Source organism: Bos javanicus, chromosome 9, assembly GCF_032452875.1.
Source record: "Bos javanicus breed banteng chromosome 9, ARS-OSU_banteng_1.0, whole genome shotgun sequence".
In the NCBI taxonomy this organism is placed as follows: Eukaryota; Metazoa; Chordata; class Mammalia; order Artiodactyla; family Bovidae; genus Bos; species Bos javanicus.
The window spans coordinates 12,864,652-12,886,250 of record NC_083876.1 but is presented as its reverse complement, the minus strand read 5'-3'; the positions used below and the strand labels follow the sequence as shown (position 1 = coordinate 12,886,250).

Genomic DNA, 21,599 nt, shown 5'->3' with positions numbered 1-21,599 from the left:
GACATCAGTTAACTTTAGGCTTCCTTGCTAGAACCTGACTTGGCTAAGTGATGCACACACATGGGAAGGATCCTGAGATAAACCAAATACAGACTCAGAACCAGACAAAGCAAGATGATTGATCAGAAAACCTGAAAAAAACATTGCATATAAGTGATTTAAGCCACTACAATGGTGAAACCTCTTTCAGAGCACAGTTTTGTCTATTCACACATACCATTTTTTGACTTAATAAACATTTTACTTGTTTCAATACTTTCTGCTTCTTTGTGGAAATAAGCCACTCAGCCATGGCCTTGTCACTGACCACTGGTCTAGTGGTTAGGATTCAACTCTTTCACTGCCATTGCCTGACTTCTGTCTCTGGTTGGGAACAGAAACCCTAATTCAGGCAATGCTGGTCAAGGCTTCCAAAGATCAGAAACACTCAGACTCTTATAGATATGCTCATGTCCAGGCAGATAAAGGAGTATGAGGGTCCTTCTACCCCAAAACCATCCCGAATCCAGGCCCTGGGGGGTTGAATTAGGATGGGGCTATCTGGGCCTCTGGTCAGCAGGTGAAAAGAAGGATGTGGGCCAGTCCAGAGGGCAGAGGTTCCCTACTGTATGTGAGCCATGGTGTCCTGATGGGACTTATTCCCGGGGTGGACACAGGCATAGCTACCTTGGTTCTCTTTTTAACCCAAGACCCTCTGATAAAGCCATTGGAGTGCTAGGTCCAGAAATCTGGTGGTGTCTCAAACTCTGACACAACAGCTTTACAAGGAACAAGAGTATATGCTTCAGAACCTTCTAAAATGACAGTGAGAAAAGTAAAATTCAGAGAGGTGAACCTGAGGTGCTTTTCCTACAAAGTACACTTTTGCACTCAGCTTTCTGTTTTTTTTGGCTTGTTCTGGGTTTTCTCTTTGGCCATGCTGCTTGCTGGATATCAGTTTTCCAACCAGGGATTGAACTCTGGTCACAACAGAAAAGAGTCAAATCCTAACCACTATGCTACCAGGGAACTCTCTCATCATTGGTTTTAAGCATTGCTCTGCTACCCTGCAAAAGTGGATTTTTAGCAACAACTAAGACACCATTTCTCAGATTACATCATGAGAAATGCTGAGCTAGATGAAGCACAAGTTGGAATCAAGATTGCTGGGAGAAATATCAATAACCTCAGATATGCAGATGACACCACTCTTATGGCAGAAAGCAAAGAAGAACTAAAGAGCCTCTCTTGATGACAGTGAAAGAAGAGTGAAACATTTGGCCTAAAATCAACATTCAGAAAACTAAGATCATGGCATCCGGTTCATCACTTCATGGCAAATAGATGGGGAAACAGTGGAAACAGTGGCAGACTTTATATTTTGGGCTCCAAAATCACTGTAGATGGTGGCTGCAGCCATGAAATTAAAAGACGCTTGGTCCTTGGAAGATAATTTATGACCAACCGAGACAGCATATTAAAAAGCAGAGACATTACTTTGCCAACAAATGTCCATCTAGTCAAAGTTATGGTTTTTCCAGTAGTCATGTATGGATGTGAGAGTTGGACTATAAAAAAACTGAGCTCTGAAGAATTGATGCATTTGAACTGTAGTGTTGGAGAAGACAATTGGGAGTCCCTTGGACTGCAAGGAGATCCAACCAGTCCATCCTAGGAGATCAGTCCTGAATATTCCTTGGAAGGACTGATGCTGAAGTCCTCAATATTTTGGCCACCTGATGGGAAGAACTTACTCATTGGAAAAGATCCCGATCCTGGGAAATACTGAAGACAGGAGGGGAAAGGGATGACAGAGAATGAGATGGTTGGATGGCATCACCAACTCAACGGACATGAGTTTGAGTAAACTCTGGGAGCTGGCGATGGACAGGGAGGCCTGGCAAGCTGCAGTCCATGGTGTGGCAAAGAGTCAGGCATGACTGACCAACTGAACTGAACTGAACTGTTTATAATAGTTTTACTTAGAATAGTCAAAACTTGGTGGGTAAAGAAGCAAGTGGCCAACAGATGGACAATTTATGTCTAAACAATGAAGAATTTGCTTAATAAGGGAATGAAGTGCTGATACACTTAAAATTCATAAATATCAAAACATTATGCTTAGAAATCAAAGATGACACAAACAGATGGAGAGATATGTTCTTGGATTAAGTGAATCAATATTTTGAAAATGACTATATTTCCCAAAGCAATCTAGAGAGTCAATGCAATCCCTATAAATCACCAATGGCATTTTTCACAGAATTAGAACAAAAATTTTCACAATTTGTATGGAAACACAAAAGATCCTGAATAGCCAAAGTCATCTTGAGAATGAGAAGTGAAACCGGAAGAATCAGCCTCCCTCACTTCAGATTATACTACAAAGCTACAGTAATCAAGACAGTATGATAGTGGCACAAGAACAGAAATAAAGATCAATGGAGGCTGAAACATAAAAGACGACTGTGATGTCTTCCAAAGAAGACATGCTGCTAAGGCTCTTCAGTCGTGTCCGACTCTGTGCGACCCCATAGATGGCAGCCCACCAGGCTCTGCCATCCCTGGGATTCTCCAGGCAAGAACACTGGAGTGGGTTACCATTTCCTTCTCCAATGCAGGAAAGTGAAAAGTGAAAGGGAAGTCACTCAGTCGTGTCCGACTCTATGCGACCCCATGGACTGCAGCCTACCAGGCTCCTCTGTCCATGGGATTTTCCAGGCAAGAGTACTGGAGTGGGTTGCCATTGCCTTCTTCGTAAAGAAGACATACAGATAGCCAAAAACCCATGAAAAATGCTGAATATCACTCACTATTTTGTCAATATTAGAGAAATGCAAATTAAAACTACAAATGAGGTATTATCTCACACAAATCACAATGGCCATCATCAAAAACTCTACAAACAATGCAGGAGAGGATGTAGAGAAAAGGGAAACCTCTTGCACTCTTTCTGCGAATGTAAACTGATATAGCCACTATGGAGGGCAGTATGGAGGTTCCTTAAAAATCTGAAAATAGAACTACCCTATGACACAGCCATCCCACCACTTGGCAATACCCTGAGAAAACCATATTTTGAAAAGACACATGCAGTCTATTCTTCATGGGGTTGCAAGGAGTCAGACAGGACTGAGCAACTAAGCACAGCATATGGAATCTAGAAAAATGGTACTGATGAATCTATTTGCAGAGCAGAAAGAAAGGTACACACATAAAAATCAAACTTGAGGACGCAGCAGGGGAGGGGGAGAAGGGGACGAACTGAGAGAGTAGGATTGACATATATACACTACCATGTGTAAAATTAACACAAATTACTAAAGATAATCAATGACTATAGTAAAGTTGCAGGATATAAAATTAACACACAGAAATCCCTTGGATCCTATACACTAACAATGAGAAAACAGAAAGAGAAGGAAGTTAAGGAAACAATTCCATTCACCATTGCAACGAAAAGAATAAAATACTTAGGAATATATATACCTAAAGAAACAAAAGACCTATATATAGAAAACTATAAAACACTGGTGAAAGAAATCAAAGAGGAAACAAATAGATGGAGAAATATACCATGTTCATGAATGAGAAGAATCACTATAGTGAAAACGAGTATATTACCCAAAGCAATCTATAGATCCAATGCAATCCTTATCAAGCTACCAACGGTATTTTTCAGAGAACTAGAACAAATAATTTCACAATTTGTATGGAAATATAAAAAAACCTTGAATAGCCAAAGCAATCTTGAGAAAGAAGAATGGAACTGGAGGAATCAACCTGACTTCAGGCTCTACTACAAAGCCACAGTCATCAAGACAGTATGGTACCGGCACAAAGACAGACATATATATCAGTGGAACAAAATAGAAAGCCCAGAGATAAATCCATGCACCTATGGACACCTTATCTTTGACAAAGATGGCAAGAATATACAATGGAGAAAAGACAATCTCTTTAACAAGTGATGCTGGGAAAATTGGTCAACCACTTGTAAAAGAATGAAACTAGAACACTTTCTAACACCACGCAGAAAAATAAATTCAAAATGGATTAAAGATCTAAATGTAAAACCAGAAACTATAAGACTTCTAGAGGAAAACATAGGCAAAACTCTCTCTGACATAAATCACAGCAGGATCCTCTATGACCCGCCTCCCAGAATAATGGAAATAAAAGCAAAAATAAACAAATTGGGCCTTTTTAAACTTAAAAGCTTTTGCACAACAAAGGAAACTATAAGCAAGGTGAAAAGACAGCCTTCAGAATGGGAGAAAATAATAGCAAATGAAGCAACTGACAAAGAATCTCAAAAATATGCAAGCAGCTCCTGCAGCTCAACTCTAGAAAAATAAACGACTTGATCAAAAAATGGGTCAAAGAACTAAACAGACATTTCTCCAAGGAAGACATACAGATGGCTAACAAACACATGAAAGGATGCTCAACATCACTCATTATCAGAGAAATGCAAATCAAAACCACAATGAGGTACCATCTCACACTGGTCAGAATGGCTGCTATCTAAAAGTCTACAAAAAATAAATGCTGGAGAGGGTGTGGAGAAAAAGGAACCCTCTTACACTGTTGGTGGGAATACAAACTAGTAGAGCCACTATGGAGAACAGTGTGGAGGTTCCTTAAAAACCTGGAAACAGAACTGCCATACGACCCAGCAATCCCACTGCTGGGCATACACACCAAAGAAACCAGAATTGAAAGAGACATGTGTACCCCAATGTTCATCACAGCACTGTCTAAAATAGGTAGGACATAGAAGCAACCCAGATGTCCATTGGCAGACCAATGGATAAGAAAGCTGTGGTACATTTACACAATGGAATATTACTCAGCTATTAAAAAGAATGCATTCGAATCAGTTTTAATGAAGTGGATGAAACTGGAGCCTATTATACAGAGTGAAGTAAGTCAGAAGGAAAAACACCAATATAGTATATTAACACATATATATGGAATTTAGAAAGATGGTAATGATGACCCCATATGTGAAGCAGCAAAAGAGAAACAGATGTAAAGAACAGATTTTTGGACTCCATGGGAGAAGGCGAGGGTGGGATGATTTGAGAGAATAGCATTGAAGCATGTATATTACCATATGTGAAATAGATAGCCACTCCAGTTTCGATACATGAGACAGGTTGCTCAGAGCCAGTGCACCGGGATGACCCTGAGCGATGGGATGGGGAGGGAGGTGGGAGGGGAGTTCAGGATGGGGGGCATATGTACACCCATGGCTGATTCATGTGAATGTATGGCAAAAACCATGACAATATTGTAAAGTAATTAGCCTCCAATTAAAATAAATAAATTTACAAAAAAAATATGAATACCATGGACAGCATAAATAAGCAAAGTGTTATACATATATTTCTAATGAATGTTATAATGAATTGAGACATTTCCTTTTCACGAAAAGACCTGAAGATTAATAGAAATAAATTAAGGAAATTTAAAAACAAACAAAAAGCAACAACAGAAAACTTACTATGCCAAACAAAATACGTCAGACACAAGGAAAATACATGATCCAATCTGTATGAAATCCTTGAGAAGTAGATATAATCTCTGGTGATCAGCAGATTATTGGCTGCCTGGGGTTGATTGAAGTGGTTGGGAAAAGGACAAGAGACTATTTCGGGTAATGGATACACTCTGTATCTCTTACATATATAGGTAACCCTCAAACAACACAGGTGTGAACTGCACAGGTCCTCTTACACCTGGATTTTTTTCGATAAATACATACTATGATATGACCCATGGTTTTTGAATCTACAGATGTGAAACTGAGGCTACAGAGGTCTGGCTGTAAAGTGTACACATATTTTTTGACACATGGAGGGTCTTAATACTTTTTTGCTTTCAAATAACCAAATTTTCTAAAGGGAATGATGCTCAGAGATACAAATTGTTACGTTCATCTCCACCTGCCTACCTCCCATCTTCATGTTGATATCTAAGAGATGCCTCAAGCTCAGGCAAGTGAGTGAGTGACTTGTCATTTCCCATCTGTTCCTCCAGGGGCCTCCCCTATAGTTGTCACTGCTTCTTGTTTCTCAGGCCCAAACAACGGTGTCATTCTTGGCTAATTCCTTTCCATCAACTCCAGATATGAAGACATGAATTGAAAAATAAAGTTGATTCTGTATTTCAAATGTATCTAGTCTTATCCATATATAAGCACTTGCTTTATTACACTATTACCAGTCAGCAGTGAAGTGGATTTTAAGTCAACGGTGCTTTATTAACTGCCCATGTAGATGAAATAAAATCAATCCAACAAAAGTCAGTTCTAAGCGAATAGTGAATCTAAATGGAAGGCAAGAAAAACCGGAAGATGACGTGCGGGAATATCTTCATGATCTCAGGTAGGCAAAAATCCAAGGACAGGAAACTGTCTGCTGTGTTCATGCTGTATCTCCAGTGCAGATGCCCAGTATTTACAGAAGGAACATAAAGGAAACCTCAACAAAATCTGTAGACATCTACACACATGCAAGTACTCGGGTCATTGTGAAGATACACGATGTTCTTAATGATCAGATTGAATGTTAGAAATGTCACTTCTTATTAGTCTAACATCTAATGTAATCCTAATTAAATAACATTCAGGCAGATTTTCAGGATAAACTGAGTCTAAGCTTCACACAGAAAAACTGAGCAAGAATACTTCAGGAAACCCCTGAAGGAAAAAAATCAGGTCAAGTGATGAGGGGTGATAACACCTACCAGGAGATAAGACAGATTTTAAAGCCATGATTATTATCATTTTGTTGAAGAATCCAGGCCACTATATGGTACAAGGTACATTATTGGCTCATGAATAACTACTGAAAATACTGCCTATTATTAAGCCTCCCCATTCAGAGATCTCACAAGTGTGAAGACACATGTGCCTTGGACTGGCCTTGATGCATGGATTTTCAGAGAGATGAAGAGAACAATGAAAAAGCCAGATACAAACTCCCAAACATGCATAGTTTTAGTAGAAGATTAACATAATGTATCAGATAGTTGGGAAAAGGGAGATCTTTTCTTGACTGATAGTGAGAAAACTAGGTAGTCATCTAGGAAAGAATATTCTTGTCTCACACTTTACACACACACACACACACACACACACACACACACACACACTACAGCTGGCCCAAAGGTGTGCAACCAAAAGGCAAGAGACAGGCAAGAGACAAGCAGTTTTGTAGAAACCAAGGGATAACAATTATTAGATCATCAGAATAGGAAAGGCCTTTCCAAATACGCCAAGAGTCTAGAAGCCACACAAACTGATAATCTGCATAAAAACAAAATCCAGTGGTGAGGCCAACTCTGTTCCAGAACTGAAGTGAAAACCCAAAAGGAAAGCTGGGAGGTAGCCTAGCCCCTCGCCCCAACCCATTGTGTTTTCAGGGTCCTCATTCTCCCCAGAACCCCACCCACATGGCTGGTGCTGTTCCAGTTTATATGGGACCTCAGTCAGTTCCTAGAAGGAGAGGGTCACTTTCTATAGAAAGCAGATTGAATGGTGTCCCCAAAATATGTGTGCCCCAGAAACTGTGAAGGGATCTTGTCTGAGAAAAGGGTCTCTGATATCAATAAACTTCCTCCAAAGGGCTGCTACAAACCATCGATTTGTTTAAAACTTTTTTTCCAAGGGACTGATGTGTGAAGGGTGATAAATCAAGACTCAGTAAGCCGAGACAAGCCTGCACTTAATGCAGCCTAGAAGGATGCCTCCATGCCCCCTAGCCACTGACCTCACAGAACAGGGTCATCCAGCATTGCAACATTGAAATCTTTTGGAGCTGGCCTATGCTCTGCCTCCCCTGACGACCTACAAGCTTTTCTGCTTTTAAGGAGGACTTAAAGTAACAGCTCTATTGAGATAAAATTCATATTAACATACAATTCATCCATTTAGAGCTTACAATTCAGTGGTTTTTATTATATTCAAAAATAACCGTTACACTATGTAATTTCAGAAACTTTCATCACCTCAAGATGAAAACCAGGGACTTCCCTGGTTTCCCAGTGGTTGAGAGTTCACCTTACAATTCAGGGGACTTAGGAACTGGAATCCCACATGCCATGAAGCAACTGGGTCTACGCCCCAAACCTACTGAGGCCTGCACACTCTGGAGGCCATGCGACACAACTGGAGAGTCTGTGCACCACAGCAAGGGATCTGGCAAAATGCAGTGAAGATCCAACATGCAGCAACTAAGACTTGATGAAACCAAATACTTAAAATTAAAGAAAAGAAACATCATAGTTAAGACTGTTTAAAATTTTATTATGTTTATAGAAAGATTTTTAAATTCTAAAAGGTGCTCTACAATTTTCAAAAGTTTCACACATGATTTCACCTTATCTCCTATATTCCTATAATAACTTTTTTTTCTCCCCACCCCTATATTGCTCTCCCCACCACTATATTTTACAGATATACAAAATCATGAACTCTGAAAAATATATGCAAAAAAAACCAAAACAAAACAACTAATGTAGTGTGCCATCTTAACAGGGCAGGGTGATGCTTGACTTCCCTAGTAATTAGTGAGGCTGAGTATCTTTAACTTGTTAGACATTTGTGTGTCTCTGGAGAAATGTCTTTTTAACTTCTTTGCACATGTTCTAAACAGGTTATGTTCAGTTTTAGGAGTTTTCAATGTTAGAGGTATAAATCCCTTATAAGATGTGATATTATCACACTACACTTAATGTTGCTCATCATGGTTAGTGGTCATTATGGACTCAGACCCTCCTCCATGCTAACATCCCCTGTCCTCACAGAAATATGCCTGGTTCACTACAGAGAACTTTCTGGGGCACTTGTGTATACTAGAAACCGGCAATGGCCAAATGCGAGAAGAAGACACAGAAAAGGACACCTGCCTCTGGGGTGCTCCACAAATTACCAAAGATCTGAAGTCCTTGCTACTTGGGATTTTGAAAAATGCTTCTTAATATGTAACTAGAGAAAGGAGGCCCATTAGGATGATTTAGTATCCATTGGGGAAACACCACCACAAGATTAGACACATACCAAGAACCAACACTTCAAAGAAAAACTTGACAAATTTTAGAACAATTTTTGATGAGTATCTTTAATTGAGGTATTGTTGATTTTTAATGATTTGTTAGTTTAAGGTGTACAGCAAAGTGATTCCGTGATTCAGTGTTTCAGGTGCTTCCTTGGACAAAATTCACTCCCTTTGGGAGGCCCCTGGGCCATGTCCTCTCTCAGAACAGCTAAGAATCCTGAAAACAGAGCAGGAAGTGGTGGCACTGGGCAGGGGGGTGGGGGGGATGGGGGTTTGACTGAATAAATTATTCTAATATGACACAAAAAACAAGCCTAGAGGCTAGCAGAGGATCTCTAAACCTATCTTCAAACAGGCCGTGATCCCTTGAAAGTGGTTGCGTGAAACTGCCCTTGGGAAGCGAAGAGGTGTGTCATGAATATTTTGTCAGCAGAGGACAAAGTGGTGTGTGGAGAGGATGGGCAGGCACATCCCAGGACACTGAGCACTGGACTGTCAACCCTGGTCTTGCTGCTAAGTCACTTCAGTCGTGTCCAACTCTGTGCGACCCCATAGACGGCGGCCCACCAGGCTCCCCCGTCCCTGGGATTCTCCAGGCAAGAACACTGGAGTAGGTTGCCATTTCCTTCTCCAATGCATGAAAGGGAAAAGTGAAAGTGAAGTCGCTCAGTCAGTGTCGGACTCTTTGCGACCCCATGGTCTGCAGCCTACCAGGCTCCTCCGTCCATGGGATTTTCCAGGCAAGAGTACTGGAGTGGGGTGCCATTGCCTTCTCCAAACCCTGCTCTTGGGGCATCGCAAAGTCTCCCACCCTTGACACAGCTTCAACGTAAGTCTTGTAGAGTATGGTCACATGACCTGGACCTGGCCAATCGGTGTGTTCCATCCTCCCTGGCCACCGTGATTGGCTCAGGACTGGGGCAGTGACCAATCGGGGCCCAGCGCCGGGCCTCACGCTGGAAACAAGGGGAAGAAGAGTGCTCATTCTGCCGGAAGGGGCGGGGCCGATGAGATCAGGCTATAGTAGTGGGAGGGGCATGAGGTCAGCCTGGGGCAGTAGGTGATCTTCCTGCTCCTGTCCGGGCTGAGGATGAGGGCACTGCTGAGCCCAGGGGTTGAGAGCGCCGGTTCCTGCTGTGGTCCCAGAGCTCCACCTGAGACCTGAGGAAAGTCGTCTGCCCGTGAGTCCTCTTCTGCATGTCTGTCAGCTTTTTTGAACCTCGCTGGGTTTTCTTACAGGCTAGCTAAGTGGAGACCCTGGAAATGCAAGTGTGTGGGTTTTGGCTGGCTTCAGGGAAGAAATGCCAGATGACACTGAGAGACTCCAGTTTAATCTGGATTCAGGTGATATATCTAAAGGGCTAGATATTAATTCTAGGATAACCCAAATTTGTCTTCACAGGATTAAGATAGCAACCTGCTAAGGTGGAAATCGATGTCCTCATTCTAGAGGATGAAACTGGTACTCAGAGAAGGGGATGTCTTGGCTACAGCAAGGAGGTGTGTACCCACACAGAACCCCCAGATCCTGCCATTTGAACTCAGGGAAGCCACTGGTGTGGTTTTTCTCTGTGACAGGGGCTAAGGCACCAGCCCACACTGGATACTGTCCAGGCCTGACTTGCTAACTGCCATCTGGTAGCTTTGAGACTCACAAAAGCAGTTTGAACTGAAGAGAGGAAGGGCACCTCCCTACAACCACCCCACCACACCCTCCGAATTCCCACACACCCTGACCCCTTTCTCTTGCTTTCTGAGGCAGTTACAGAGTCATGCTCATGTGACCACATTTGCTGTCCACTGTTCACGGGATGCCATCTGGAGCCGCTACAGGAGAGGCCAATGGTCTTTGCTCCTGAGTACCACTCTTCCTTTGGACCTTGGGGGCCCTACTGCCCACTTGCACACCACAGGCCTTTCCAAGTATTGTGGGGACCCTCACTCAGTTTGAGGCATGTTGTATCCATTGGTGTCCTTTCAATGCCTCCCTTGAAACTCAGCTTCTGAGCTTCTTTGCAGTGTGGCCCACCTGGCTGCTACTGGATGGTCAGAGCTGACAATGAAACAACAGCTTAGAAGCTCTGTAAAAAGGGACCTCACTCTTCACACCATAGAGGCTGTTGTGGCCTCCAGGGTTCTGGAACCAGTGCTTGGGCCACAGTGACTCCACAGGGGTGGAGTTTTAATGCCTGGGGAGGGTTCTGGCTACAGTGGGAATGGCTTGAGTCTCTCGAGGTTCTGAAGGCCCACTGTGTGCAGGTTCACGGTGAACAGAGAGGAGAAGGTGGAGGCCTGCCCTGGAGGTAGATGCAGCTCATGGATGAGCCAGACAGGTAGGCAGGTCCCGAAAGCACCTGAGCTGCCTTCATGAGGGAGTAGTGTGGGGCAGAGGAAGAGACCCAGGTCTGCTCCCTCGTGTGGTGCCTGGGGCAGGTTGTCACCAGACTAAACACTTACCATGGGGATGACCATCACTGCTGTCTGCAAAGGGTTTACACTGGCATGTGTCTTCCTCTTAGCAGTCAGGCCATCTCTAAACTACACTGGCCATGTGCACTGCCTCTCCTTGGAACTTCCCATGTGTTCTGTTCTTTGTGGAACATTGATTTTCTTCAGGGATTTGGGCCACAAGGATGTTGGGTCATTCTCTAGCCTTCTCTCATGAGGAATGCTTTACCAGTTATTGTTGTGGTTTGTTTTTCCAGCTCTCTTTCTTGGCTTATTTTGTGAGTTTGTTTGTGCCACAGGAAGAGCTCAGCATTTGCCTTCTGGTTGAGATGTCACACTTACAACAGTAATGCCTGCCTGGAGATTATGACTACATTTGCCAAAAGGGCTTCATTTGGCCCATGATATCTTGAAAGTAACTACACTGTCCTTTCAGATACCCAAAGGTACTTCAAATGAAACAGAAACAAGAATTCTCAAATGTAGTTTTACAATATGTGGGGAGTCAGAAAAAAAACTACTTCTATCATTTCACTGATAGTCATTGATTGGGGACACCCAGAATATAGGAAGAAATGTAGAAAGAAAAGGATTAATGTGTGTTCAGGGACAAGGAGAGCGATGAACAGGGACATGAATATGGGATTTGTTGGGAAATGGGTGGAAAGATTGAAAGGGTCTGACACTAAAAAGTGGTGATGGTTACACAGCATTTTGAAAGTCTTCAATGTTCCCAAATTGTAAGAATTAGAATAAATTTTATTAATAAAAACTCAATGGAAAGAAATACAGAAAGCCAAAAAAAAAAAACATAAAGCAACACAAGAAAGTTCCAGAAAAACCAAATGAAAAGACTCTCAGGGGAAGGGAACCCAGTCTCCCCTGGGTTGGGAGCGAGTTGATGGTGTCCATGGGGGGCAGACAGGGATAGAGGCTGCAGAGCCAACCCTTCCCTTGGACATGGTGTTTCTAGAAATGGAAGTGGAAAGGGATCTGGGTCTCTGTCCAAAGCGGGGGCCCGTTCTCCCTGCAGTGGTGGGTCACTCATCTGGGGAGTCTGGGTCTTGGGCAGGAGCCAGGGCAGGCTCTCCCTGCAGAGGTGGTGACTCATCCCCTGACTCGGGTTCTCCTGCCAAAGCCCGAGCAGGTACAGGTGCAGGTGGAGGTGGATGTTCTTGCTGAGGGGGTGGGACATCGGTGCCTGGGGCTGGGGGTCCTGCAGACACAGAGCTGCGATCTGCCCAGGGTGCTGGCCAGTACCCTGCAGGCCCGGTGTCTTTGGGAGGGGAAGTCTCAGGTCTCGATCTCCCTTCAGTGGATCCCTGGTTCCTGCACCTGGAGCAACCACCTCTGTAGGGACGGGATTTGAAAGTGGAGCCTGGTTGACTTTGAAGGCCGGTGTTAGAGCTGTGAGAGAAGAAAAGATTACCCACAGGCCAGCCTTGTCATTGCATATCCGAGGACAGAAAGCTTCCCAGAGAATCCCAAAGAATACCCAGCATAGGATGCCTTCTCTGACTGCAGTCTGCAAGATGGGTGGTGTGAGGCCAGCCTTTGCTCCAGGCCTAGACTCAGCTCTGGAGAACTCCTCCCTGTGTGGCTCAGCACCCCCTCCCCACACACTCACATGCACCGGCCGCAGCCCCCTCACCTCCGTGCTCTGCCGTGCTGGGCTCCAGGTCCTCCTGCTGCCTCAGAGGCAGGGGTTCTCGGGGCTCTGGGTCAGAGCCGGGTGTGCTGAGCTCCGTGGCAGCCTGAGACTGGTCCCTGGGGTGTGTCCTGGGTGGTGTCTGGGCAGCAGACCTTCCCCGCTTCCTCTTCATTCCCAGTTGGGCTGACCCCTCTGTGGGCATGCTCACCTGGAGCCTGCACTGGGCCTCACGGGCAGGGGGATGGTGGTCCAACCCTTCCCTCAAGGAGGTGGATGGGGTGTCCCCCTCATCAGCCAGATCCAGTGGGAAGCTCTGCAATGACAGTGACCGTCAGCCAGCCCTGCTTGGAGTTTTCCAAGCTGGGCCTGGCCAGTATGGCTGCTGCTTCTGCCCACTCCAACTTCTGCTCCCAACGTGTGTCTGTTCAGATACCCACCCCAGATGAAGGAGACCCCCCTGAGAGCATGAGGTCAGCCTGGGCAACTGGCGCTGCCTGGACTCTCTCCATCCCACCCAGCCTGCTCTCCCCTGGGGTGTGGACACAACCGGCCCACAGGCTTCTGACCCACATCCGCCTGGGGTTGCTTGTGGCCGACACACCCCGAGAAACCCCCATCCACACTCACAGGGAAAGGACTCAGGGTTACCCAGGTGGGACGGGAGAGGTGGCCCGGTCCGGTCTGGGGCTCCCGTGTTACCTTCCTGTTCCTTCGGGCAAAGGGCCAGAGGCCTCTTGGGGGGGCCCTGAGCCAGCGTCGACCGCATTCCCACACACTCTGCCTGTGAGCTCTCCTGAGGCGTTGGCCTCTGGGCAGGGGCAAACAGCAGAACATCTTGGCAGCAAGCAATCTGGCTGGGGGCTCCTCTCCACTGTGGAGGCCTGGATACCTGGGTTCCTGGTTCTGTTGGGTTCTGTTGCTGGGAAGTAACATCATTTCCTGGGTTCATTGCCAAGGTCCCTTACACAAAGCTCCCCAAGGGAACCTCTGTGTTTCTGACTGTTCACCCACCCCCTTAGGCCATGTGCAGGCACAGTGACACCCACATAGCCCTCCCCACAGCCTTGGGATGCCTGGGTGCAGCCAGGGCGTGAGCTCTGGGGACACAGCTGCTGTCAGACCAGGCTCCTCCTTCTTATAAGTGATGTGGCCCTGGACAAGCCATGTGCCCCTCAGGGTTTCCCCAGTCTCTCCATCTGCAGAGTGGGGGTCATTCTCCCATCTACTGCCTAGGTCTTTTGGCCTACAAATAGCTCCAGTCCCTGTTCAACCTGTGGGCTGGTATCACATGGAGCTCATGCACTGAGACTTCACAGAGGAAGGATTCAATACAGGGTTGACATAGCACAGAATGCGGCAGAAACAGGCCTGGATGCACTCTGGGACCTGGGTAAGGCACTCACCTTCCTGCCTATTTCGAGTGGGCAGACCGAAAGTAAGACTATGCTATCATCCTCTCATATATACAAATTTCTGGTCCTCTTATTAGCATTCATGAAGCCTGGTGTGTCTGTATCAGGGCTTCTTTCCTGAGATTGTATTGAATATTTAGGCTCTTTCATCTTTCCATACAGTGTGGAATTCTTTCTTTTAATTCCATGAGAATGTCCCTTGGTATTTTAATAGGAAGAGGATGAAAATTATTATCTTGATTTCCCAGTTTAAAACATAGCTTGAGACAGACAATTGGATTAATATTTAGAACTAGTTCTGGGATATGTGAGCTAAAGGCAAAATAAAGAAATGGGTTCCATAAAAGGAGATATCACTCAGGCAAGTCCAGGCACGGGATAGTTTTAAACTGCAATACTAACTGTATAGATGTACCTGTTTTAAAGATTTTTAATGCTCTCTCTCAATCGCTTTATTCTCTATTGCCATGCAGAGACTGATACACAGCTTGCTTGACAAATGCTCAGGCCTGAAACAAATGATAAAGTCAAATGATAAAAAGAAAAAAGAGAGCAAATAAAAATATGAATATCCAGGAATTCTCTGGTGGTCTAGTTGTGAAGACTCCACGCTCCCAAAGCAGGGGGCCCTGATTCGATTCCTAGCCATGGAACTACATCCCATAGACCACAGCTGAGACCCAGAGCAGCCAAATAAAAAAAATAAATAAAAAATACAAATGCCACAGACAACATAAAAAAATAACATGGTATCCATATATTTCTGATAAATGTTATAAAAACTGGGGACATTTCCTTTTCAGGAAAAGACCTGAAGATTATTAGAAATAAATTAAGGAAATTTAGAAACAAACAAAAAGCAGAAAACATATTATGCCAGACAAAAGAAGTCAGACACAAATGAAAACACATGATCCATTTTTTATGAAATCCTAGAAAATAGATCTAATCTCTGGAGACCTACAGATCATTGGCTGCCTGGTGTTGATCAAACTGGTTGGGAAAAGGACAAGAGAAGATTTGGGGTAATGGAAACATCCTGTATCTTGTCTGTGGTGGCTGTACATGGGTGTATTTATGTCAGAAATCATAAAACTATACCTTTAAATTAATTTTTATTGCATTTAGATCATCAGATCAAATCAGATTCTTTGGCATTGCCTTTCTTTGGGATTGGAATGAAAACTGACCTTTTCCAGTCCTGTGGCCACTGCTGAGTTTTCCAAATTTGCTGGCATATTGAGTGCAGCACTTTCATAGTATCATCTTTCAGGATTTGGAATAGCTCAACTGGAATTCCATCACCTCCACTAGCTTTGTTCATAGTGATACTTTCTAAGGCCCACTTGACTTCACATTCCAGGATGTCTGGCTCTAGGTCAGTGATCACACCATCGTGATTATCTGGGTCGTGAAGCTTTTTTTTGTACAGTTCTTCTGTGTATTCTTGCCATCTCTTCTTAATATCTTCTGCTTACTAAGCCCAAAGAAAGGCAATGCCAAAGAATGCTCAAACTACTGCACAATTGCACTCATCTCACACGCTAGTAAAGTAATGCTCAAAATTCTCCAAGCCAGGCTTCAGCAACACGTGAACTGTGAACTTCCTGATGTGCAAGCTGGTTTTAGAAAAGGCAGAGGAACCAGAGATCAAATTGCCAACATCTGCTGGATCATGGAAAAAGCAAGAGAGTTCCAGAAGAACATCTGTTTCTGCTTTATTGACTATGCCAAAGCCTTTGACTGTGTGGATCACAATAAACTGTGGAAAATCCTGAAAGAGATGGGAATACCAGACCACCTGACCTGCCTCTTGAGAAATCTGTATGCAGGTCAGGAAGCAACAGTTAGAACTGGACATGGAACAACAGACTGGTTCCAAATAGGAAAAGGAGTACGTCAAGGCTGTATATTGTCACCCTGCTTGTTTAACTTTTATGCAGAGTACATCATGAGAAATGCTGGACTGGAAGAAGCACAAGCTGGAATCAAGATTGCCAGGAGAAATATCGATAACCTCAGATATGCAGATGACACCACTCTTATGGCAGAAAGTGAAGAGGAACTCAAAGCCTCTTGATGAAAGTGAAAGTGGAGAGTGAAAAAGTTGGCTTAAAGCTCAACATTCAGAAAATAAAGATCATGGCATCCGGTCCCATCACTTCATGGGAAATAGATGGGGAAACAGTGGAAACAGGGTCAGACTTTACGTTTTTGGGCTCCAAAATAACTGTAGATGGTGACTGCAGCCATGAAATTAAAAGATGCTTACTCCTTGGAAGCAAAGTTATGACCAACCTAGATAGCATATTCAAAAGCAGAGACATTACTTTGCCAACAAAGGTTCGTCTAGTCAAGGCTATGGTTTTTCCAGTGGTCATGTATGGATGTGAGAGTTGGACTGTGAAGAAGACTGAGCGCCGAAGAATTGATGCTTTTGAATGGTGGTGTTGGAGAAGACTCTTGAGAGTCCCTTGGATGCAAGGAGATCCAACCAGTCCATTCTGAAGGAGCTCAGCCCTGGGATTTCTTTGGAAGGAATGATGCTAAAGCTGAAACTCCAGTACTTTGGCCACCTCATGCGAAGAGTTGACTCATTGGCAAAGACTCTAATGCTGGGAGGGATTGGGGGCAAGAGGAGAAGGGGACGACAGAGGATGAGATGGCTGGATGGCATCACTGACTCAATGGACATGAGTCTGAGTGAACTCTGGGAGTTGGTGATAGACAGGGAGGCCGGGCGTGCTGCGATTCATGGGGTCGCGAAGAGTCGGACACAACTGATGACTGAACTGAACTGAAGCTCATGAAAAGATACTTAACATGATTTGTCACTAGAGAAATGCAGTTTAAAACCACAATGAGAAACCACTTCACATCTAAGATAGCTTCAGTGTAAATATCAGAAACAACAGCGTATAATAGTGGACAGGATTAACAAGTGGTGGGAGATTGTGGAGACACTGGAACCCTGTATCTTGCTGGGGAAAATGGAAGATGATGTGGCCACTGTGGAAAACAGTTCACAGATTCCTCAAAAAGTTAAAATTGCCATATGACCTGGCAATACTACTCCTAGGTCGACACCCAAAAGAATTGCCAGTAGGGATTCCCAACAGATACTTGCACATGAATAGTCATACCAGCACCATTCACAACAGCCAAAAGGGTGATGCAACCCAAACATTCATCAGTGGGGCAGTGGATAAACAAACTGTGTTACATACACAGTTACCCCTCAGACAACACGGATTTGAACTGCACAGGTCCACTTACAACTGGATTTTTTTCAATAAATACATACTATGACATGTCCCACAGTTTTTGAATCCACAGAAATTAAACCGAGGTTATAGAGGGCTGACTGTAAAGTGTCCACAGGTTTTTGACTACATGGATGGTCTTAATACTTTTTTTGCTTTCATAGACCTAATTTTGTAAAGGGAATGGTGCTCAGAGGTACAACTTGCTACTTTCATCTCCACCTGCCTACCTCCCATCTTCATTTTGAAGTCTGAGAGATGCCTCACTGTCAGCAGGGTCCACAGCCATGACTTTCCGCCTCTCCTCTGTTCCTCCAGGTGTCCTCTGCACCAGAGTTGTCACACTTCTTGTTTCTCAGGCCAGAACACTAAATAACCATTTCATTCTTGGATCCTTCCTTTTTCACCAACTCCAGACATGAATTAAGTTGATTCTGTCTTTGAGATACATCTAGTTCTACCCATATTTGAGCACTTGCTTTATTACACTGCTAGTACCAGTGACTTCCCTGATAGCTCAGATGGTAAGGACGCTGTGTGCAATGCAGGAGACCCTGGTTTGATTCCTGGCTTGGGAATATCCACTAGAGAAGGGATAGGATACCCACTCCAGTATTCTGACCACTGTACAGTCCATGTGGTTGAAGAGTCGGACACAACTGAGTGACTTTCATTCATTCACTCTCTGACTCAGTACCAGTGAGCAGGGAAGTAGATTTTAAGTAAATGCTGCTTAATTAACTGCCCATCTAGATGGAATAAAATCATCCAACAAAAGTCAGTTCCAAGTGAATAGTGAATCTAAGGGGAAAGGTAAGAAAAACCAAAAGATGACATAGGGGAATATCTTCATGATCTCAGGTAGGAAAAAGTCCAAGGGCAGGAATTTGTGCCTTCTGTGTTCATGCCACACCTCCAGTGTAGATGCCCAGTATTTACCGAAGGAACATAAAAGGAACTTCAACACCATCTGGAGGAAATGACACACCTGCAAGCATATAGTGTTCTTACTGATCAGATTGAATGTCATATAAATGTCACTGCTCATTAGTCTAACATCTAATGCAATCCTAATTAAGAACCATTCAGATGGATTTTCAGGATAAACTGATTCTAAGTTTCACATAGAAAAATGAGCAAGAATATACCCAGGAAAGGCCTGAGGGAAAAAAAGCCAGGTCCAGTGATGAGGTATGATAAGGCCTACCAGGAGATAAGACAGATTTTAGAGCCAGGATCATTATCATTTTTTTTTTTTTTTTTTAAGAATCCAGGCCACAACTATTACAAGTTCCATCATTGACTCAGGTACCATTACAAAAAACACTACTACTAAGACTGACTTCTTAGATGCCTCCTGATTCAGAGATCTCCACTCTTTTTTAGTTTCTTGTTTCTCACTCAGATCATTTATTAAGAGTGAAGTTGGGTCACCCTGTTTACACTTAGGCAGTACAAAAAGTAGCTCAGTTGGTAAAGAATCTGTCTGCAGTAGACCCAGGTTCCATCCCTGGGTCTGGAAGATCCCCTGGAGAAGGAAATGGCAACCCACTCCAGTATCCTTGCCTGGAAAATCTCATGGACAGAGGAGCCTGATGGGCTGCAGTCCATGGGGTCACAAAGACTTGGGCACGACTGAGCGACTAACACTTACTTAACCCTAGAAGTCACGTACATACTGAGTGTTAATAGCCTCTGTAGGCTGGTCAGAGGTGCCCAAGTGGCAGGGGAAATTAAAACTGCAATTGGTGGACTTTTTTTTAATTCCTTTTTTCTCTTAAAATTCTGTGTTGTCATGACAATACCTGCTTCTGCCTGAACTTAACTTTATTTGAAATCTTGAGCTTACCAATGCATTTTTCTCATGGAAATATCTTCCTTCAGTTCAGTTCAGTTCAGTCGCTCAGTCGTGTCTGACTCTTTGCAACGCCATGAATCGCAGCACGCCAGGCCTCCCTGTCCATCACCAATTCCCGGAGTTCACTCAAACTATGTTAATGTGTTTCAAAAAAAAAAAAAAAATACGTATTTGCTTGGAAATCTGCCTTTCTTCAAGATTCTGGTCAACTGTTTTATGGCCAGGCATGGCTCAGCTTGTGCCAATGCTGTCTCAAAATGAACGTTGTCGGTGAGGTGCCCGGTGCAACTCTCTCAGCTTAGAGGTGTTTCTTTTCTCTAATGAGCAGCTTGCTAATAGGTGTATAACTCCTTGCTAGAAACTAGCAAGGGGGCACTCTTTTTGTCCCCTTCTGATGTCTATGTCAGAAACCATCTCTATGTCTTTTATACTTTAATAAAACTTTATTACATAAAAAGCTCTGAGTGATCAAGCCTTGTCATTGGCCCCAGATCGAATTCCTCTTCTCTGGAGGCCAAGAATCCCGGTGTCGTTCACAGCTCATCGCAGCAACATTTCAATACTAAAGAGATCCTCCTAGAACTTGAGTCTTTTAATAGTTCAGAGCCATAGATTACAAAATGAAAATATATACGAACCCCCTAACTTGTGCGGCTTCACAGGTGGCACTATGTGGGTCAGGAAGATCCCCTGGGGGAGGGCATGGCAACCCACTCAAGTACTCTTGCCTGGAGAATCTGATGGACAGAGGAGCCTGGTGGGCTACAGTCCACAGGCTCGCACAGAGTGGGACACAAGTGAAGTGACTTTGCACTCATGTACCCTAATTTGTCAGGAAATTATTGTCACAGACATTATGAGGAGGCCTGAAATAGAAGTGCAGTTACAAAATGAACAATAGAAGCAAATTTGTACCCCTAAACACTCTGGTAGGCAGAACAGATAACAGACATGTGAAACAGGAGATATACCCAAGCTCTGTCATTGCCAAAGATGTGTTCATTAAGTGAAGGCCACGGAAGGGCTTGTGTTTGAAGTAGCAAGCTTGATGAAAAAGTCACATGTAGACATGCCTAGGCTAACAAAAAGTGCTACCCTGCCCCTGTCTGGATTCCACTTCAAAAAATGAGGTCAACTTCACCCTCCCTATCCAGTAACTTGGAAACTATAATAAAATGGAAGGAACACAAAGGCACCCCTGGTGCACCCACTCCCCAGGGTATGATCCGAGCTCACCTGTCCTTCAGTCCAGCTGCCTTTCTCTCCAACTGGGATGGGATGGCTTATGGCAGGGCCACAGAGCTGTGTCTGCTCAAGTCAGGGTCACCCGAATGACCCGCCTGAAAGGCTGAAGTCTAAGCCACAGACCACAGAGCGAGTGTATGTCGTGAATGTTCAGAGTCTAGGACAACACATTTCCCACCAGGACGGTGGAACATTGGACTCCAATCATAGGCTGCTCTATTCTCCCCTCCCATTTATTTAGCAACACTCAACTGCCTTCCCAGCCTTGAGTCTAGCAAATTGTTTCAGTCTCTGCGAGCCAGGCTGGCCTTGGGAAGCTCTGCTCAGGAGCAAGGTCTGGATGACCTGATGCACCCCTACAGACTGGGTTATGGTTGTGCTGCACTTCGGGAAGTGGATGAGCACCAGCCAGGTTAGGAGGGCAAGAGGCTGGTCCAGACGATGCCCTGGTGCCTGGGCAAGTCTTCTAGAATTTCAGTTTCCCCAACACCAGTTATTGATGAGACTGTCTTTTCCCCTCCATTATGTATTGCTTTTAATTCTGCATTTTAAGAAAAGCTCTTAGCTATTAGCCTAGCCCACCTTCACTGAAAACCTATCTATAACCCACATTAATGTGCTTTTCAATTATTTTAATGCATTTTGATGCAATGAAGTTTAATACAAAATTTATTCTTA

At 44.1% G+C, this 21,599-nt stretch overlaps 1 protein-coding gene across 5 annotated transcripts; it reads right to left on the bottom strand.

Moving 5' to 3' along the window:
- Positions 1 to 12,211: 12,211 nt before the first annotated feature.
- LOC133253681 (uncharacterized) lies at positions 12,212 to 21,108 on the bottom strand. 5 transcript variants are annotated; one of them, XM_061427203.1, is made up of 4 exons: positions 20,913 to 21,108; positions 13,843 to 14,062; positions 13,144 to 13,456; positions 12,212 to 12,899 (listed from the first exon to the last, which is right to left on the bottom strand). In XM_061427203.1, the coding sequence occupies exons 2-4, from the start codon at positions 13,975 to 13,977 to the stop codon at positions 12,217 to 12,219; spliced, it is 1,131 nt and encodes a 376-aa protein (XP_061283187.1). In that variant the 5' UTR covers positions 13,978 to 14,062; positions 20,913 to 21,108; the 3' UTR covers positions 12,212 to 12,216. The 5 variants fall into 5 exon arrangements, with proteins under 5 accessions (XP_061283187.1, XP_061283189.1, XP_061283188.1 ...); XM_061427205.1 differs by lacking the exon at positions 20,913 to 21,108 and adding an exon at positions 14,971 to 15,064 and having other exon boundaries at positions 12,212 to 12,842; XM_061427204.1 differs by lacking the exon at positions 20,913 to 21,108 and adding an exon at positions 14,971 to 15,047.
- Between the last annotated feature and the right edge of the window lie 491 nt (positions 21,109 to 21,599).